This window comes from Parambassis ranga, chromosome 12 (genome assembly GCF_900634625.1).
Source record: "Parambassis ranga chromosome 12, fParRan2.1, whole genome shotgun sequence".
In the NCBI taxonomy this organism is placed as follows: Eukaryota; Metazoa; Chordata; class Actinopteri; family Ambassidae; genus Parambassis; species Parambassis ranga.
This window is the reverse complement of record NC_041032.1, coordinates 12,632,840-12,653,663: the sequence shown is the minus strand read 5'-3', so window position 1 is coordinate 12,653,663 and position 20,824 is coordinate 12,632,840. Positions and strand designations below refer to the sequence as shown.

The 20,824-nt window shown below is 43.5% G+C and overlaps 1 protein-coding gene across 3 annotated transcripts in view; it reads left to right on the top strand.

The window, feature by feature from the left end:
• The window catches only part of ntng2b (netrin g2b), a 56,334-nt gene that overhangs the window by 8,809 nt on the left and 26,701 nt on the right, over positions 1 to 20,824 (top strand). For all 3 annotated transcript variants that reach the window (XM_028417850.1, XM_028417849.1, XM_028417846.1), the window contains exon 3: positions 4,221 to 4,864. In XM_028417850.1, coding sequence (XP_028273651.1) covers positions 4,221 to 4,864 — 644 coding nt within the window. The remainder of the gene's footprint in view (positions 1 to 4,220; positions 4,865 to 20,824) is intronic.

The following is a 20,824-nucleotide window of genomic DNA, read 5'->3' as shown; positions in this document are numbered from 1 at the left end:
ATCCTAAATGGCTCAGTGAGGTCAGAGCACACACATTTCTGTTTGATAGTCAAGTCCAACAAAGTGACAACATGTAAAAAAATAAATAAATAAAAATGCAGCATTGATCCCACGGAGCCTCACAGACTCTCTCTGCGTCTTCCTCTCGGAGCACCGGCCTCGTCATGAGTGCACTTCAGGAGCTATATGTGCCGTATCTGGGACAGTGTGGCGGTGCGATCATTTTCAATAGGATTTGTAGGTCAAGGGTCATCCCCAGAACAACAGCCCACTAATCTTACTTACCCTGCGTGTGTGTTTGTGTATAAACCTGTGTCGGGACTGAGGTCAGGAGAACAGAGGGCACAGACGCAGCTGGGACCAACCAGCGAGCAGCTACTCTCACTCTGAGGCTGGCTGCAGCCCTCCTCTTCATCTAATTACATTTTTCTGGTTGGAGTTGTTTATGTGCATTGTAGATTATCATCCTAAGTGTGTTTGCGCTGACAGTGATCTCTATCTGAGTCAGTGCAAGAGAGATAATTGGGTTATCAGATGGAGAACAATGCTGCTATGTTGCTCCGGTGAGGAGCGAGACAGATTATCTGCAGTTTCTGATATGAAGATACGGTCGTCTCACCGCTGCGCCTCCTCATGCATTATGATCCTGTACAGTGTCTTCTTAGCCGTACAGCTTCCCTCAGCACCAGCTCAGCGTTTGCTTATGTTTGGAGTTTTCCCCACTCTGCGTTGTCACCATAAATCAGATGATTTATAATCTCGGCCTCGCAGGATTGTAACTTTTGCTTTTGTTATTAGACCACTAGAGTGGGTTTGAGTGACTGCTCACTTTCCCGTGGTACAGTCCAATGGCTTTATTCAGAAGGCAGAACAGATGCTGCTTCTTGGCAATGGATGAGGAAAAAAAGTGAACGTCTGCAAAGAAGCGGTGACACATGATCTGTGCTTGCACAGTGCATCGATATTGTGCAGTATTGCTTTCACGTTAGAGCTTACATCATAAAGAAGAAACTGCTGTTTCATGTGATACTTCACCCCAAATCTTTTCAGTATTGACCAATCAGCTCTTACAGGGCTGAGAGGTGGCTGTAGAAAGTTTAAAGAAAAACTTCTCCACCAAACACCTCTGCAGCATCTGTATGCTCAGTGCGATGCAAACGTTCACATATTCATGCAAAACTTGCATCTCATGCACAGCTCTGCTGAGCTTGTTAGCAGACGTGTGTGTTGTTTTTGATGATGTTAAAGCTCCCTGCCGACTCCGGGCCGCCATTTCCCATCTAGGATGAAACTACAAGCTATTTACAGGCAGATTTTAAAGCCTGCAGGGCAGCAGTGCTTTGATAGACCAAAAAAAAATAATTTTTGGTGAAATCACTTGAAAGTTATTAAGCAAATTCTGCTATGTTGAACTTGAAGCAGTTACAGTATGACATTAATACTTATTAGTCTTCCACTCATGTTCAGTGTAAACTCAGATCTAGTAAAGTGTGATAAATGGCAACATAAATCAAGTAATTCACCACCAGGAGCTGTGTTTATCAAACCATTAACTATGAACTGTAAGACTTGAAATGCTAAACATGACTCAGCTAGCTGTGGAATTTCTTAAACATGCATTTATAAGATAGCAGTTTGCCCTGTTATGAATGCTATGATAAACAACATTAGATGAATGATTGCACTGACAAACTGACTTTATTGACTTTATTGACACCATTGTTGTTCATAGTGACCTTTGACCTCCCAAAACCGGATAATTAGTTTTTCAAAATGTGCATTTGTAACAAATTTATTGATATATTTACAAGAACGCAACTGACAACGGAACAGATTTAAGTAACAATATGGCAGATTCTAGGTAGGTCATTGTTCATTCAAGGAGTTAAAGCAGGGCTAATGGACTGGACTCCATTGACTCCAAGCAGCTTCATCAGTGAAGTGGTCATAGAAACATTTATTACATCACCATCGTAGCCCAGAAAATGGTGGGACAACACCAAATAAAAATAAAAGACACACTGTGATGAGGGACACAAAACCAGTCAGCTGGTTGTGTTATCGCCATCATCTGCCTCCATCTGTTAGACTTTACACTACACCTTGATACACACAATCAATGTCCGTCCGCCTACTCTGCTGTTTATGTGTAAGAATGAGTTGTTATTTATTGAGTTTTCAAATGCAAATGATAGTTTTAGAGCCTTATCCGAGCTCTGCAGTTATTTGATAGAGGCTTTGATTTGGATATTTACTTTCCTGCCTCCTCCTCTGACTACACCCACACCTCGTTCTTTCTTCTGCAATATTTAAATATCTATGAAATAATCATTTTAGCAGTTTTTCCTGTACTTGTCAACATAATTACTGTTGCCTTCCCAAACAGCATTTTAAGGTGAACCGGTGACATTCTCAAACGTTACAATTAGAAGCAGCCCTAATGCTGAAACAACAAAGTAGAGCACAACAAAGAAGAGAAGGAGAGGAGCGAGAAAAAAGGAGGGATATTTATACTCCCTACTCCATCATGAGCTTGTTAAGCATAATGCAGTAAAATGAAGAAAGACTATTGGATTCTCAATAAATAAAAGAAGGATAACATCAGCTATAAAATGTAATTAGTTACTGTGCAGTTGTGTAGAATGAGAAGAAACTTCACAAGAATCAGCAGCTAATTCTAAGTAAGGTATACTAAAAAAAACAGCCAGAATCTATGAATGACTTGACCACATCATACAAAAATTGACCCCTTTGATACAATGAATGACTGTGACTAAACACTGCAGAAAATAATAACCCTTATCAGTCTAATTAGTGCATCCTAAGGGCAAGACGAGCCTTCTGAATGTGATACAATCCAAACGCCTCTGGAGCAGAATTTTGCAAATTAAGCACCAAGAGAGACGACGGAGGATCTCTGGGATTTCTTTGTGTAAATATTTTCACTGCCGTTGTGATGGGGATGTCAGACAACTGGCTTATAACAGTCAGCTACATCAGTTTTACTGAAATCTCTGCAAACGGCTTTAACTGTGAGATGAATGATTCCTGGAGATATAAAAACTGATTTCAAACTTACACGCATACAGAAAACTAATGATAATTTCTGTGTATAGAAAGAAAAGACAAGGGCAAAGTCTGTGCTGCTAATGAGGACTATGTATGAAACATCAGTGGGTATTCTGTGTTAACGAGCAAACTGCTTTTAATTATCTGTTCTTATAGATTATACCAGTGATAGGCATAGCACAACTCTCTTGGGTCCAAGTTAGGTTAGCTTTGCTTTTATCCTGACATTGTCCAGCTCAGGACATAAGTCAGACACTAGTGTCAACGCTGTTTGTGTAATTACTACGCCTGCCAGAAGGGGGAGACAAACATTCTGCACTGTCACTTTAAGAAGTTATTGTGGTGGAGTTGACTGAATATACACTTTGCACACTTGCCATACGCCCAGATCTCCTTATTAAATATAACTTCTCATTCCGTGAACATTGTTGATTCTGCACATAATCCAGCAAATGATTAGTTGCCAGGGAGCAAAAGGGAAAACAATAACATAATGACAGACCTGACAGTATTTAGAATCTGCAAGTCTGAATAAGCGGATGGATGATGAATTTGTCTTGAACAGGAGGAGCGAGGTATTATTTTTTTTAGTGCAGGTGGAGAGAGGCTCTCCCTGTGAGCACTGTGAATAATCCTGTTGACTTTTAGTTGTATAGAGGGGCAGCGGCTTGAAAGTCTTGGCATCACTAGAAGAGGAGGATCAATTCTCTGGAGTTAAAAGTGCAGCAGCACTCTGCTGTCTATGCAACGACAGTGATGATGCACGATCCTCTTGACCTTCACACTTCCTGTTGTTGTTGTTTGGGAAGTTTACTTTTAAGCTCTCTGTCCCTTCGTGCCATGTCAAAGCCTTTCTCGTTTATACACACGCAAACCATTTTGTTTGGGAGGGAACAAAATAGTTTCTGTTTTGTTGTAGTTTTTTGAATCAGATCTTGTATCCAAAATGAACAACCATACATCACCGTGAGCATTGGGAGCAAAAATTGAACCTAGACATGCTCTTCAGTACTGCAAGGCCCACAGAATAACATTTTTAAAACAGCTAAAGCTAAAAACATTGCTCCAAAGTGTGCCTATGTGTAAATTGTCATTAGATTCCTCTTTAAACCCTGACTGATACCTGCTGCTCTGTCCCTTCTCCCTTTTAGGAGAACCCGTACTTGTGCAGTGACGAGTGTGATGCCTCTAACCCAGACTTGGCACACCCTCCTCAGCTGATGCAAGACCGTGAACGCAATGGCCTAATCACCTACTGGCAGACTGTCACCTGGAGACGCCACCCAGAACCTCTGCTGGCCAACATCACCCTGTCCTGGAACAAGAGTCTGGAGCTCACAGACGACATCCAGATCACCTTTGAATATGGCCGACCTACTATCATGGTATTAGATAAGTCCATGGACCATGGGCGATCCTGGCAGCCCTACCAGTTCTACGCTGACGACTGCCTGGACGCCTTCAACATGCCACCCAAACGAGTGCGCGACCTCTCGCCCGCCAATATCACACGGGTCATCTGCACCGAGCAGTACTCACGCTGGGTCGGCTCCAAAAACGACAAGAATGTCAAGTTCGAGGTGCGGGCACGCTTTGCTGTGTTTGCCGGGCCTCGGCTGCAGAACATGGACAGCCTGTACACGCGCATGGAGAGTATGAAGGGACTGAGAGACTTCTTCACCTTTACCAACCTGAGGTTGAGGCTGCTCAAGCCTGCCCTCGGAGGCACATACGTCCAGAGAGACAACCTGCTCAAGTACTTCTACGCCATCTCAAACATCGAAGTACCTGCCAGGTGAGGGATGCACATTCACCCTCACCTCACACACTTGCAAATATCACTTATGTCATTTACGCTGCAAAACAAACCATTTGTACGGCTGAAGGTAAGGTCCTGTTGTTTCTCTTCTTTCCTGCTTTCAAACACAACTAAGCTGCTCTGCTCTGACACACACTCACTGTGATCTGAGGGTTTTCAAAATGACCCTCATTCTTTCTCTCTCAGCATGAATCCTGGTCTGCTTGTCACTGGCCCGTGAGGACAATGATTAATGACAGACACACACGGCCTCGGTGGTCTAACGTAAACCACCATCCACGCAGCCTGGAACCCTTACATGGCAACTTTGTGACAGTGAACGATGCTCGGGCCGTCACGCACCTGCTTAGCATCAACAAGCCATCTTTCCTACCTTTCAGAATTATTATTCCAATCAATACTGCAGGCTGACATTTGAATGGTATTTAACATCCTTGTTGGGATGGCATGGGCTGTGAGGATGAACACATGATTTGTGTGTGTGATAAGGATGGTGGGTAAGAAGGGGGGAAGTGAAAATGAGCAACTGTTTGAGCGGGGCGTTGACCGATGTGGGCGCCTGTGCGTGTATGTGAAGTCAAAGTATGGTAGGGTGGTGGTGGTGGGGGGTTGTTTGATGAAGTCCTGAGTGGATGCTGACACAGCACACACACAAGCAGCCCTTTGGCAGTGTGGAAAGGGCCTGCAGGTATTGATCACAGCCACTTTTCAGGCTCAGCACAGAATCAGAGAGAAGGAGAGATCAGCCCGATACCCCGGGGGCGTAACAGTCCATCAACTCACCCAAATCCACACCAAATACACCACATGTTCCAATCAACCACGCTTGTTTTGAAATATCTTTGCTCGTATCTTTATTTAGGCACACAACATCTAAGAATTTGTCATCCGACTTGGATTCCCTGCTGTGCCGCTTTGCTTTAAACAAGCAACAACAAAGTGGCATTTTTTTTTTATTTCATATATATGCTTCACTTCATCTCTCCCCTCACTGAGAGGGCTGTGCTGGTGGCAGCTGGTGATAGTGTCAGTATGTGTTGGATCTGGTAACAGAGGACCCAAATTTAGCCCTGTGGAGATGACTGAGGCCAGTCCGTCTTCCGCCCCCGGCCACCCACACCTCCCGTAACATAATCACTAATCAATAAGTTATTCTGGGCAGCCAGGAGGAGTATTAGGTGATAGTGGTGGGGGGTCCTCAACAGTACAGTACAATCAGGAGTGTCTGATGCTTACGGCTGGGAAATTGATTTTGGGGGAGCGAGACGATTAGTCAATGTTCCCTGGACAAAAGGCTAAGCTATTTCATCTCATCTCATCTGGCCTTAGTAACATATTGGGATTTCCAATGCTTAAAATTTGAATAATGAATATTCCACTCTGCGAGTGCTCCGGCGGGGACAGCGCGCTGAAATGGGTTTTATATGATCAAGACCGAGTGGCAGTGTACCACAGGTCGCCACAGTAATGAGATATGCTGGTGTTATCGATGGAGAGAGGGTTGTAGTCACTTCCTGACCGTATTATATGTCTCCCAGGCTTCTAGCTGTGGCTCTCGGACTGAACCCGGTTAAAAAACAATGATTATTATTAGTTAACTGTTTATAATGACCCAAACTGTTCCTTGCCAGAGGCAGCAAAACAGGCTTCTTCTCCGCCATTAACTGTGTGGGACGTGTCTCTTTTATCTGACGCTGCATTGTCAGAGCGATTGCAGGCTCAAAAGAGCTGCGGCAGGTATGTGGGAAGTCAGGTACTCAGGGCTAAATAGTGCTGCTTTATCAATAAATGCGTAACCCAATAGGCCATTAAGTGCAAACGCAGGCAAGCTTCGTTTGATGGGAGGTTGTAAATTTAGATTTGTGGACGCAATAAAAAAAAAAAGCAAACTTGTTTTTGGGTAGAGGGCAGCCAGAGGTGGAGCAAAGATTTTTGAAGTGGGCAAAGAGAGGAGAAGGTCAAACAGAGGGAGTACAGGCAAAGTCAAATTGGATGGAGTTGATGGAATGTTATTATATGATTCAGCATCAGACATTTAGTGTTGCAAAGTTCTCCCAAGGTTAACTATAATGAGCGAAAGTACTGACTACAATATAAGCCAAGGTGTTTGGGGTTTTAGCAGCTTTGGGCTTCATGTTCATTTTACAGGCTGTATTCAAAACCTTAGATGTGGCCATTTCCATACCACTGATGGGCCATGTGAAAGCCATCCACACCCATCAAAGATAGAGGAGCAAGGCCTCAGCTCTATCATCATTTACATCAGTGAAATCCTATTCACCGGGAAGCCTCACTCTCAAATTCTACCTCATTCATTGGACCTCCAGCTTTCAATCCCTTTTCCCTCTGTCACATCCGTCAGACGTCCTGCTGGACCGTGGCGTGGACCGTAGCCAGCCGTGGCCAGCCTGTAGTCGGCATTATGAATTAGTCGCGGGGTCATGGATTGGGCCTATTTAATGAAATAAGCAGCAGGTCGTACAGTGGGTCTTTATAATGGAATAAAGGAAAGGCTCTAAGCTCAGGAAGAGCCAACTAAGTGGATTAGAGCAAAGACGGAGGGAAGGAGATGGAGCAGGATGAGAAGACAGACGAAGTCTGCATCGTTTTTCTCTCCTGGCTGATAATCGCTGCAGCATCAGGTTCTCTTCTGGCCAACTTCTCAATTTGATTTGATTGGTTGATGGGGGAAGATGACATTTAAGAGAAGCCAAGTAGTCTGAGCGTCTTTTACTCCTCCAGGCCAGTCAGCTGAATAAGGAGTGACGAAAAAAAGCTCAGTGTCTTACAGCGTGGGTCCTTTTTAGCCAAAGGAGAATGAGGCAGAATTTGCATCATGTTACATATGGCTAATAACATTAATTTTATGAGTCAATTTCTAGCTTCTAAAAGTATGTTTTTGTAAGGTCATAATATAGGAAAAAATATATACACTAAAGGAAGACTAGGGTAAAGTGACCTTATATAATGCGAGCGAACATGTGTCCCTGATTTTTGTTGGCCATGTACACACGGCTCTGTACGGATGTATGTACAGCCTGCGTTTTCCTTTTTTTTTTTTTTTTTTTTCAGACTGCCGCCAAATGGCAGTAGACAGTTACAGCAGGCAATACAGTATTGACCAACACATGGACATTAGGGTCTCTGCTGCCACTAGTCTGGTGTAAAATGCACAAAGTGTATTAATAACATCAGTGCTACTACAACCAGCAGTACAAAACAATATAGTGAATTAGCTCTCTGGGCTATAAAGCTAATTACATTCGTTAAGCCCGGTCTTGTCTAAAAGCCCCATCTCTTACTAACATCTAATTATTTTTCCAGTAGTGACAATTAGTTAAGAGCTGACCTGGCAGGAAGCGAGCCATATGAATGTTAATGATATTCAGAGTGTTTTTACGTGGTCATGTTGTTTCATGCCTGCTTGACTCCGTGTGTGTGTGTGTTTGTGTGTTTGTCTCAGTGCTATCCTGGCCCCCCCCGCTGACAGAGCTAATGTGCTGAGAGGTTTAAGCTCTCCGTCTCCTCGCAGGGTGGAACATAGAACTACTCTTGGTGTTGATTAGCGTATTGCAGACAGTAGAGACGGTCAAGACTTCTTTCATGTTTCTCTCGGTGTTCTTGTCAGTTTGTGGTTATGTATCAAGACAGCTGCTGCGGCACAAGTCCTTTGTAATTCTCCTTCAGATGCAACTGTAGTCATGATTTCATCTAAAATTAATTGTTTCATTTATTATGAATAGTTCCAACTGTACCCAGACATACTAATATCATCCTGGGAAACATACCACAACACAACTTTAAGAACCAGCACTGTGTGCCTTTGCAGCCATGCTGCATCCTGAGTGAGGGACTAATTAGACGCTGCAGGGCCCTCGGTGGTTAATCTGACTGCTACAAAGGTTTATTGGTGTAGCAGAAGCATGAATGAGGATGGCAGGGCAGATAGAGAGGAATCACTGTAGCCTCGGGGCCTGTCCATCTTCTCCACTGTAGAACAAGGAAGAGCAGATGTCTTTCCTCTCAGAGCCCGCAGCCTTTATCATTATCTACGTATAGGGTGACTTTGACTTTCGAGACTGGTGTAATTCAAAAATAGTGTGACAAAGTTTTTTCTTTTGCGTCCTTTGCAGAGTGAAGGTGAGAGGATGGGAGGTATAAGCCTGGATCAGGGGGAGAGGGAGCGACAGAAAAAAAAAGGGAGGCAGATGATGGATTAACTCCTAGTTTCATGGGACTAGCTGGGGTGTGTGATTTTGTGATGAATGATGTGAGGTGTGATGCTGTGTAAATATTATTCTCCAGTTCACACGGCCACCACAGAGCACAGTATCACAGTCTCCACACGTATTCTCCATATCATCCACCTGTGGTTTAGAACTTCCACTGTCACCTTTTTTTTTCCTCCTCATGAATGAATGATCGGCGCTTTGATGAGAACACAGACAGGAAACCTTAATGCGTGGCCCCTCCCACTCAGCTTCTGACTCCTCCCCTCTGAGTTATCGCCCCCTCTGTGGCGGGCGAGGCCCGGAAACAGATCACTTTTTAAATCATTCATGAGCAGTCCCCAGAAAAGAAAGGCATGCAGAAAGCTGAGGGACTGCAATGAGGAATGTGTCATTGTTCCTCTCATATGCTGTGATTTATGAGACAATGGTTGTAACTGATTTGATAATCACAGTTTATTTCCCTTTAGAGAGGAAGAAAGTTATAGTCAGCGATTTTGCCTGTTTTCCTTTCATTCCTCGTCTTTTGTTTCACAGATGAATATTTTTTTCATCCACCCCCCCTCCCCTCCTTTCTTACCCATCCCATAAATATCCTTTTAAATTCACAAATACAATAAAGAATTCTCCCCACTATGACGCCTGCACCAGCATCTGGTGTGAGGGGAATCTCTTGATACCGCAAGCGTGCTTTAAAGCTGAAAAGCATGCTGGGAATTGTAAGTGGGGGAACATGAGGTAGAGGGAGGGTGTCCTTGGAAAGATAGTTTGTTCTCAGTCAGCCACATTAATTAGCATAGCATTATTACAGGCGTGGCGCGTTCAAAACCACGCCAGCGCCTGTTTTTTTTTTGTTTTTTTTTTTTACTCTGGGACCGTCTCTGTCATTATTAGCATGTAGATTGGTACAGATAAACAACTCATCAGCTGGAAGTCTGGATGTGTGAGAGATGGAACATATGTGTTTGTCAATGAAACAACCGCACACACACACACACACACACACACTGTGTGTCAGAAAGTTTCTTTTACCGCAGTGTTGTCCCATCACGGCCCACAGAGGGACGAGGTTTTTCCAAACGGCAGACACCAAAAATGATGAGGCGTAACCGCACCTCAGAAACAGCTAATTAACCATTAATTAAAATAAGTAGAACTCCTGCAAAATTATGGACATTAAAGTTGATTGACTTTTGCACCTCACTGCCAAACCTCAGTAACAAGGTCGAAAATGAACTGCAAGCTTAAACTAAATAAGTCCTTTGAGTCAGTTCCCTCCATTTTCTTTTCATTACAATCTTAAATCAGCGTGCAGCCTGACTTCACAAAGGCCGTACAGGAAGTCAGCATCTAATGACTAAAAAAGACATAACATACCATCTTTATTTCTCTTTTTTGCATTACTCTCCACTAATCTCAGCTTTATTGTATTAGCAACAACATCATTCCAGACCAATACTAACAGAAAGATAAAAGCTAAAAACAGAATAAATAAACAATAAAAATGGATAAAATAATGCAACATTAATCTACAGTTGGAAAAAAATCTCAACTGAGAATTTGTGTGCTTGATTTGGAGCCAAAACAATTAGTCATGAATGTGAATAGATTAATAGAAAATCTTTAGTTTCAGTAGTTTCAGTATTTGAAACTCTGCAGGTCTGTTTGGACCATATTGTATTATTATATAGTTTAATCAGTAAATTCACCTGCTGCAGTTCTTACGTTACCTGGTTTTAGCCTTAAAGGAAAAATGAATAACATAATATATAATATTTTTTCCTGCACTGTCTATTGACCCAGATTGTCTTGGTGTGTTCTGCAGAACAGATTTCTACCCTGTTCACCCTCACAATCAGCTGGAGGTCCTCAAACTATAGCAAAAATGCCTCTTTTTCTTGTTGTGAGAAATTTCACATAGAGAAATTCTACCCAGCAGCCGCAGCACTGTACAGAGGCCAGCGTGCATCCACCCCTGACGATACAGTTGAACTCGTGACAGCATGCATGGATGTAAACATTAATGTCATCCCTCTTAGATGAACTGCCATGTTTGACTGGATCTTTCTGGCAGAAGGCTGAAATCTCTGAGGCCTGTTCTCAATATGAATATTTGATTTAGGTGTGAGGCGTCTCTTTAACTTACATAAATACTTGCACTTTCTCATCTTCATCAATAGCACAATAACACGGTCCTTCTGTAATTACAGCCTCATATTAAACTAGAGGTCATTTCATTAATTGTGAAATTATAGCGAGCTTTTTCTGCACAAGTGTATCATTATGTGTTGCGTTCGGGTATGGATCTAATTCCTGCACCATTTCACCACAAGTAATTTCATTTAAAGAGGGATTATTGAGCAAAATATCATAATTACTGAATAAGTGGAACCGTTTCTGCTACAGAGTGCTGTTAACCACCGTCCTCTGTTTCTTTCTTTTTTTTTTTTTTTTTTTTTAACAGCAGACCCCCAAGTTTTAGTCCTTGTACTAATTGTCTTGCTAACTGCACTGGTGGGTTTTGAAGCCCCCCCCCCTCTCCTTTCTCCTCCTCATCTCCTCGCCTCTCCTCTGGCCTGCGGCTCGGGTAGCTCTCCTCCTCTTGCTATGACTAATGATGTTCTCTCAGTCTCAAGGTTTTAGCAGGATAATTATATTAACCCTTGTCCTCTAGATGATCCCAGCTCAGCTCTTCTTCCCGAGGCATACTCCCCTCTATGGTCTCACTGGAATTAGACTTTATACACACACACACACGGGTATACAAGAGCACACATTACACTATGCGTGTTGTTTAGTGTAACTTTTGGTGACTTTTAGGAGACTTTTTGCAAATGAGTTTATCATTTAAATTAGGGGACATGCAGCTAGAATGTGTGTAAACTAATTGTGTTTGTCTGAAGGCCTGAGGGCGCAGGTTTGCAAATGTGTTTGCACAATGCTAATTTATAACAACATGCCTCCGCATGGTAGAGGTTCACAAGTGTGTTTCTTAAGTTCATATATCGGACATATGGCATCAGATCAGACACAAGACCCAGATTTGCTGAGTGTGTTCTGTTCGCATTTCGTTCTGGTAAACATAACAGCAGACGTAAGGAACCCACAAAGATCCACATCACCCTTGGGGGTGTTTGAGGACTCTGTGGGGGACCACAGAACAGGAAGAACCTCCCACCAAACCCCCCTCTGTCGTCCCAGGATTTCTGTTTCTTCATCACTTTTTCATTCGCCTCCCGTCTCCCATTATTCCGTCCACCTCGTTCATATCTTAAATAAGAGCAGGATGTATAATAACCCCCTCCCTCCAACTCACACCCAATTTCCTCTCTCCCCAGGTGTTACTCTTTGCTGTAGTGTTCATTAAAACACATTCAGCAGCAGTAAGGACTCCGCAGGGAGGTAACACTCTAATATCCAGCACAGTTTGCGCGGTGATGTTGGGATGGATAGGGCGAGGCTGAACTCTCACTTTTAGTGTTAGAAGCCTTGAGATGCAGTGACATGTCCGCTTCAGAAAGACGGTGTCAGCCATTATGCATCACTCATGCTGCATGAATATTACAATGCTGGCACGCAGGCATCGTAAATTACCACCCGCCATGTGCCAAATGCCAGTAAAATATGTCTGTGTGGACGAATTAATAAGGGTCACCCATCACAGTGGTCAGTGACTTTTCAGGCTGTGACAGCATTCAGCATATGTTATTTAGAGTACAATAACTTTTCATTAGTATCATGCAGAGACAAGGAGAGAGGCGATATTGCTGATGCGGAGCTTATATGCAGTATCTCATTTCCGACTCTATACTAAACGCATAAATATACTGAGGACCGGAACTTTACATATAATTGCATCCATAAAATCATGTTTGTACAAAAAAAAAACAATGAAATTTGCATCATATCAGAATGTGGTTTTATACATAATACATTACACCTTTCTTTTTTTTTAGTGCAAAGTCAGATTTCTATTAGGTGAAAGATGGAAATGGGTATTTTATTTGCATTACAGCACATGAATTAGTGCAGAGAGGTCTAAAAAAGGGCAAAAAAAGATGATGCTTCTCATATTCACAAGTACAAAAAGGATCAGGTCTGTGTTTCTTAGCACTAGCTATAAGAGCAACACCTACGCATGTGCAGAAAACTGCCACCGTCCAGTGACAACTGCTACCACTTATGGTGTCTGTATCTAATCTGATCTAAGTCACTTCCAGCTAGAGCAGAGCAGGCTGCTGATTCCACAGAGCACTAACAGGCCTTAAAGGTAGGGTAGGAGATTTCCTTCTGATGCACTTTTTGTTAATTTAGTGTAACTTCTCTTTACAATCCGATAGCAACCAATTAGTTCGGCAGATTCCCATTAAAACGAAGAATATGAATCATCTGTGGAAGCTATAAAACGCTAAAAACACCAGCCAATCCTCCGGGTGGACCCTGCACGGAGTATTGGCTGGTTGTCACTCTCTTCCTGCTCTGCGCGCACCAGAGAGGTACGTGCATGATGGCCGAAGTCACAGACCACAGCTCGTCTTCAGGTAATGCGCGTCCATGTGATTGGAGGCGTGGCTTCGGGGTGAGCTCCGAGTGTGTTTTAAAATCTGGCTGACTCTCACTGAGTTTTCAAAATCTCCTACCCTACCTTTAACATCACTTTCTGTGGTCTTTACATCACATTACTTCAGCTGTTTTGGAATATATGCAAAAAACTAAAATACAAACAAGAAACAAGGCCTTTTGTTCCTCAGTTTCTTCCTTTGTATGCTCTCATGGCAACTTCCTCCTTCCCACTTAATATGTGAGCGGAGGAGGTGAGGAAGCGACACAAGGAAAGAGGAGTGAAGGTGACAGGAATCACAGCTCTTTCTGGTGTAAAAAAGATAAACAGGTGAAAAGATCCCCTAAGATTGCGACCTGGGATTGATTTCTGGGCCAAAGGAAGGAAAATAGATGGCACAAAAGAGAGAAATGAGAGAAGCCTAAGAGCAGATGAGAGCTAAAAAGGGTTGCCAAAGTAGCAATTAGTTCAGTCTATGAATGAACAAGCTGCAGGAGGGTGTATTTTCTTACTGATAATCGATAAATAGCCCCCAAATCTTTGCGACCACATAAAGATCTCCACCGAATAAAATCTGAGTGAGCCATAGAGTTATTTACAAATACTTTAAACCACATGATGTATCACAGGAAACAGCCAGGGTGTTAAAATTCTGAAAAAAGCTGCATATTAATTACTGCAGTCTGAAAGGACAGCAAATTCTAAGCAGCTTGCATGTAACCCACACCTGAACTGTTCCAGTATATAAGCTCTCTCACTCTCAGCAGTCTGTGCTGTGCTCAGTCCTCTGAGGTCTGGACTGGAGAACAGGATGTGCCCATGCAGCCTCCATTATTTAGCTATTTGGTCCTGTGCATACAGTACATACTTGAGAGAGCAGGTACCTTAAAGTAGAGCCGAGTTCGCCTGCTGCTCTCTACACGACCCAACTCCACCAATCACACGGCCTCTCTCAGGTCTGAGCGCCAGCAAGGCACGCAAGCAAGAGCCATTTACTGTTCCCTGTGTAAATAATTTACTCACAAGCCTCAGTCCCACACACACACACACACACACACACACACTCTCTATCAGTCTTGCATGATCACAAAGTAAAAGAGACACTTTTTTATCTCGGAGCAAACTGTGCTAAAATAATGAATCATCCCACAGACACACCAGGGAGGTCACACATCCCGTACAATGCATCATAGACACACACACACAACAAACACACACAGGGTGTGGATTGCAAAGACATTCAAGGTCATTGCTGCGCTTTGAATAATTTAGGAAGACTTAAACGTCGGCTGGACGTTTCACTTTTTTCCCAGGGCCAGAAAAAAAGAAAAATCCAGTGACCTCTTGACAGTGAACATATTTAGCAAGTGGATGTACTCTGTGTGTGTGTGTGTGTGTTAGAGAGAAAGGGAGACCCCAAACACACAATTCCCATCCCTCACTCCCTTAGATGCTCCACTAGAAAGTGTTTTCTCTTTCATATGGATTTTGGGAGATGCCCAAAAAAAAAAAAAAAAAAGCCTGAAACTGACGAAATACAAAGAGATGGGGGGGAGAGACAGGAACGGATTGATTCTGGAAATGTATCTAAAGCTTCTGTGGTCTTTTGCTGTCAGCAGTTTACATTGGATAATGACAGATAATGAGCTTAGGAGGAATTATTCGAGTAAAAATGTCAACGGTTATGTTATTTATATGAAAGAACTAAAGAGGAACACAGTAATCCCTTCTCACCACACAACTGCAGGGGAGGTCGGTTATAGATTACTTGTTAAATCTGAAAAGAGTGTGGGAGCGTGTGCACACACACACACACACACACACACACACGTGAGAGGATGGATAGTGGAGAGAGAAAAAGCAGGTGAGGAGAGGGGATGTATGAAGAGGCTGGTGCTGCTACGGAAGGCTGCACTCGAGGAAAATCGATCCTCTCCCTTCAGAGAAAGAAATTTATGAAGCTGGAACATAAACGCAGTCATGTCCAATTAGCCGCTCTGAATTTACGAGGCGAGGCGGGGGAGGAAGTGGGAGGGGACGTGGTGATAAAGACTTCAGCAGAAGCCAATAAGGCGTGCGGCTGATCAATGATCTCAGCTTCATGTAACTCCCACTCCATGCCTGGCTGCTTCCCGCCGCGGCCCGGGATATGCTGCGCTGGAGGGCTCTGCCTTCCTGCACCAACAGGACTTTAATTTATGGGCATACTTAACATGACATGTTGTAGCAAATATAAAAACTCTGTGAATAATAAGTGTAACGTACTTGCACTAAATGTTTAATTACATCCACTCCTTCTGCCTCAAGCTTCATTTTTAAAGTTTAACTCGGCCGAAGAGGTCTTCTGTTTTACTGTTTAACACAAAACTAGAATGACTAATGACGCCGTAGAAAATCAGAATTATGTTGTAATGAATAATGTAATCTGTCGGGATTGAGTTGCTGAGATGGATTTTAGGCTGAACAAAGCAAGACTCCAGAGGCTGTGGTTCCTGCATGTGGTGAGGTTTACAAGGACAAAGGAACTACTACTATCAGGAAACAGCCGTGGCTTCAGTGAAACATGGATGAACATCAGTTTTGTGCTTTAACATCAGTTACAAACACAAATCATGGTACTTCCTGACGTCAACCAAGTGTTGCTTTTAGCTAAACCACCTTTTTCGCCATCAAGAAAATAACAGTCTAGTAGTGGAGTTTATGTAGCCGTGTGCCGTCTTGCATGTAAAATATCTCAGTTAAAGACGTGTCTTAAAAGCAGCCATTTGGAACAAGAAATAAACAGAAAAGTGCATTTCCTTAAATGGCCACTAGAGGCATTCCCAACGTCACAGGGAATGGTACTGCGATGCTGCCAATATGGCGGCAGTCAGAGCGTCCCGGAGCCTCCCACCGAGCCTCCAAACGGGTAACATCACAGAAGCTCTGTCCATAGTTTTTACTGTCAATGGTCACAGCATGGTTACAGCCTGTTTGTTCTGCATAGATATGAATACTACTCTTAAATTAAAGTTATGCATAATGGTTGCTGAGTGACAGGTAGGTACTGCCATGGGTCGTTAGCTGTCCGCCTACCTCAGCTTCACTCACAGTCAGAAATGTGTTTATTTTACAACGTGCCAGGTTTCCTCACTGCGCTAGGCTTATTCTGTGACAGGGCTGACAATACTTTATAAAGCAATCAAATGCAATCTGGCTCATATGTACAGTATATATATTTCAGGGGGATTTTGCCATTTGGAGACTTCTTCCTCGTTCAGATCCTGTCATTTGTATCCAAAGCTTATTCGGAAACGTCTTTCTGTGGATGTTTGACCTCCAGTGTGCAGAAGTACGTGCAGACATTACAACGTGTTTTCACATTCAGCTGATTAAGGAGGAGGTGCGTTCAAAGACACTTTTTTGGCACGTAAGGATTTCCCTTCTATCGTCACTGCAGCAGGCTGCGTAGTGAGTTTCGTGGTAGTAGCTGCAAGTGTCGAGTGGGTCTTCTCAGTGACGGCTGATCGAACACAGAAGAGAGAGGCCTCCTGCTAGGTCAGAGCCGCATCAATGCAGTCTGTCATCACAGGTTAGAGCACATCGGTGCAGACCCTCCTCCTGCTCCTCCTCCGAGTCTCACCACCGTAGTCAGAGATGCAGGCAGACTTGTCAGGGTTTTGACACAACTGCCCTACTCCCTGCTGAACTGACTGCTCAACCCCCTGAATCGTTTGTATCCCCTCTATTTTCTCCTCTACCCACTGCTCTCACACAAACCAATTTACCCAAAGCACTGCTCAGTGAACACTGCTGCAACGGACAGGAGCAAAAGAGCTAAAAGGCTATGGCTGCAGAGACTGACAGGAGGGAAGAGATGGAGATGGAGGATAAAATAGGAAACCGGAGAGCAAAAGGCTACAGTGGGTGGCATTTGGGGGGTTAAAGCAAAGAAAATACAGTGGGAGGAGAGTTCCAAACAGAAAATAAGAGAAAGGGAGTGATAGCCGCGTCCCCGGAGAGGAATAGAGGAATACACGTCAACTACAGTAAAGAGACAGATAAAGCCCCATTAACTGCTGCTTCCAGCTGCTTTCTCAGACTCTGCCACCACATGACTCCCCCTTGATGTTTGTTTATCTTTCTTCTTATTTATTCCCCTAATTGCTGCGTCTGTGCTGTCTAAAACAGGCAGTCCTGGTATCATTAAATACACAGAGCCGACACACAGCTTCAGAAAGACAGACTGCAGGCAGAATGGACAGGCAGACAGAGACGGGGGACGACTCTTTTAGATAATTGCTACTGAACATAGTGGATATGATACATGTGTGATGTTACATGAGCTAACATTGATCGCAAAATTCTGTTCACATCCCGCTCAGCGGACTTTCCTATTAATGTAAAAATGCAATTCCTCAAATGGCCACTAGAGGCTGGCTTCGGAAGTGAGTAAAACCCCATGGACCTCAACTTTTAAATGCACAACCTCACAGGAAAACAAACATGTTTTGGTAGAAAAGTGCTAATTCCCACACTCCGCATATTTGCATGTTTTTTTTTTAATTCTGAGTGGTATAAGTTTAGCCTTGTAATCATCTCTTAATGTTAGAAAATGGATCAAATCATGCAGAAGTCAGAGCTTTACTGAGCCTATTCACTATCCACTGGCCAGCTATGATCACTTCCTGCTGCTGCAATGATACTGAATGGAAAAAAAAACTGAAGAGAGTGAGAGTGTGTCTTCTCAGGGGAGCTCCACTGTAGGTAATTACGCTCAGGGAGTCCCCAAACTGTGTTTCCTGAAAGCGCCTAAACTGCCTGTGTATACAGTACTTGGTGGTTCATGCGGTGCTAGCTGTTAGCTCATCCTGCACTTCACTGCTACAATGTAAGGAGCACAACAGTATTGTCACACAACACTTGCGCATATCAGCAATGAATACCAATGCACTCTGGATTATAGCTTGTGAAGTGCACCCTGAGGAGATTCCTTGTAAACAAAGATTATGTGTTTCTCATAACAGTGTGTGTATCTTTGATTGAGTCTTTCATTAAGTATCTGCAAAGCCATTTTTCTTTACAAGTTTAAAGCCTGTGTTTACAAGCCAGCTGTTGTCTTCTTTGTTGCATTTGTTGGCACACTGGTACATTATCGCCCCCTGTAGGTCGGTGAAATTGTGTTATAATATTGGCAGGAACGTGTTTTTTTTTTAAAATCACCCACTGCAGACAAACAAAGCTCACCGCTCACATAATAACTGCTTCATGCTGCTGCCTAAATCGCAGAAACTGGAACCTCCAGCAGACTGATGAACACAAACACTGACCCGTAATTACACCAGCTAATTAAAACACCACCTTGTGTGTGTGTGGTTTCTAATGTGGACTGGGATGCATTTGCATCCCTTATTTCCTCCTGTTCCCAGACACTCTCTCGCTCAGCTTTCTGTTGCCCTTCTCTGTCTTCTCCTCCACTCACCTTCTCTCATTTCATCTCCCTCTCTTGGTAAATAGACAGGCGTTGTGATGGATCCAGCTGTCCCGTCTTAACTTCCTTCAGCTCAAGAGCTGCTACTCCCACTTTGATGACTTTGCAGGGGGAGGGAGACATCTTGCACATTAACATATGATTGTGCCCATGTATTATTTGTGTGTGGAGGGACTGGAGAGAGGGATCAGGGAAAAAAATCCCAGTGCAAGCTGTCATCTGAAAAGAGAGAGAGAGCAAAAGAGACACGGCACTTGAAAAGTCAGGGGTGTCACATCATTCATGCGGAAGGAGTGCAAGGCTAGAAGTACTCCAGGTCTTCCTGGGATGTGGCAGAAGTCAGAAAAGCAGGTCAAGGGGATGAAGCGTCCATAAAGTTTCAGCCTGCAAGAGCATGTGGCTCAGTCTTCATCTGATCCAGAGGTTTTGATGACTTAATGACATTGTCCAGATAATTGACAACACTGAAGCCATTTATCCTGGAAGACACAACCTGCACAGCAGCACACTATTCCTTAGTATTGATTCTAAAACTGCAACTTCTGGATCCCGCACTCAGCGGCGCTTCCACTTTTAAGATGAGACAGATGAGATTTATCACCAAAGATGCAGAAGATGAAAAGTAGTGATATGTTCGGCGCTGTCAGTCACTCGGCGCAGGCATTAGTCACCGTGCCTCTGCTTCTCTGATCTGTTGTCTGTCACCGGCGCTCTCAAACAAGATGCACCGCAATTACATGAAGCAGAAAGACACACACGCACACACACACACACACACACACCTGTCTCATTGGACACACATTCACTCTCACCCACACACACACACTATTTTCTCCATGAAAAAGAGATGTTCAATTTCCGTCTTCGCTAAGTGGACAGCTCGTGTCCTTCAGAAAGCACGCAGGAAACAAGGCCTTGTCGGTGGATGGATTCTCCCTGGCACATCCTGTCAGCTCATCAAGTAATCAGAAGGGAGTGGGGGGGGGGGTAACAGTGTGATAAGACACAACTTACCGATGGACTGTCTCCATTTCTTCCTGTGGTGATTTCAATCATTGTTATTCTGTTATGTTGTGAAACAGTTGAGGTTGATAGGCCGACATCACGATTGCAACCCAAAATGTAAAAAAATTGATGAGACGGCGCTGTAGATTAGTAAGAGGAGGGAAGATTGAGGCAGTCATCTCGCCAGAATACAGAGGCCATTCTTTGAATATTTGATGCAGACGGATAGCTGTTCACTCCAGTGGAACAAACCGGATTGGAGTCCAGTCGCTCATCTGGAAAAGGCTGTAATTTAAAGTCATAGCTGCGGAGTGTCCTTAAGATCCTCATTTCCTTCCTGGCACAACTTCAACCTCTGGATCAGCACACCTGGGCCCTGCCCTCTGCTGAGGTCGAGTGCGTGTGTGTGGGTGTACACACACACACACACACACAGTCATACAAACACACTTAAACCTCACAGGCAGTAAGTGTAAATAGTAATTTTCTCCCAAATGGCCACCTTGGACAGTGAGTGGGTAAATACAGTTCTTTTGTATTCAACTTTTGGAGAGTCTCTCCAGCCCTCACCCTGCAGTTTGCAGTACACTTACACACTCACATTTACACTTTGGAAAGAGGAAAAACTACACGGAACATTTACTATTATTTTTACATACTTATTTTAGGAA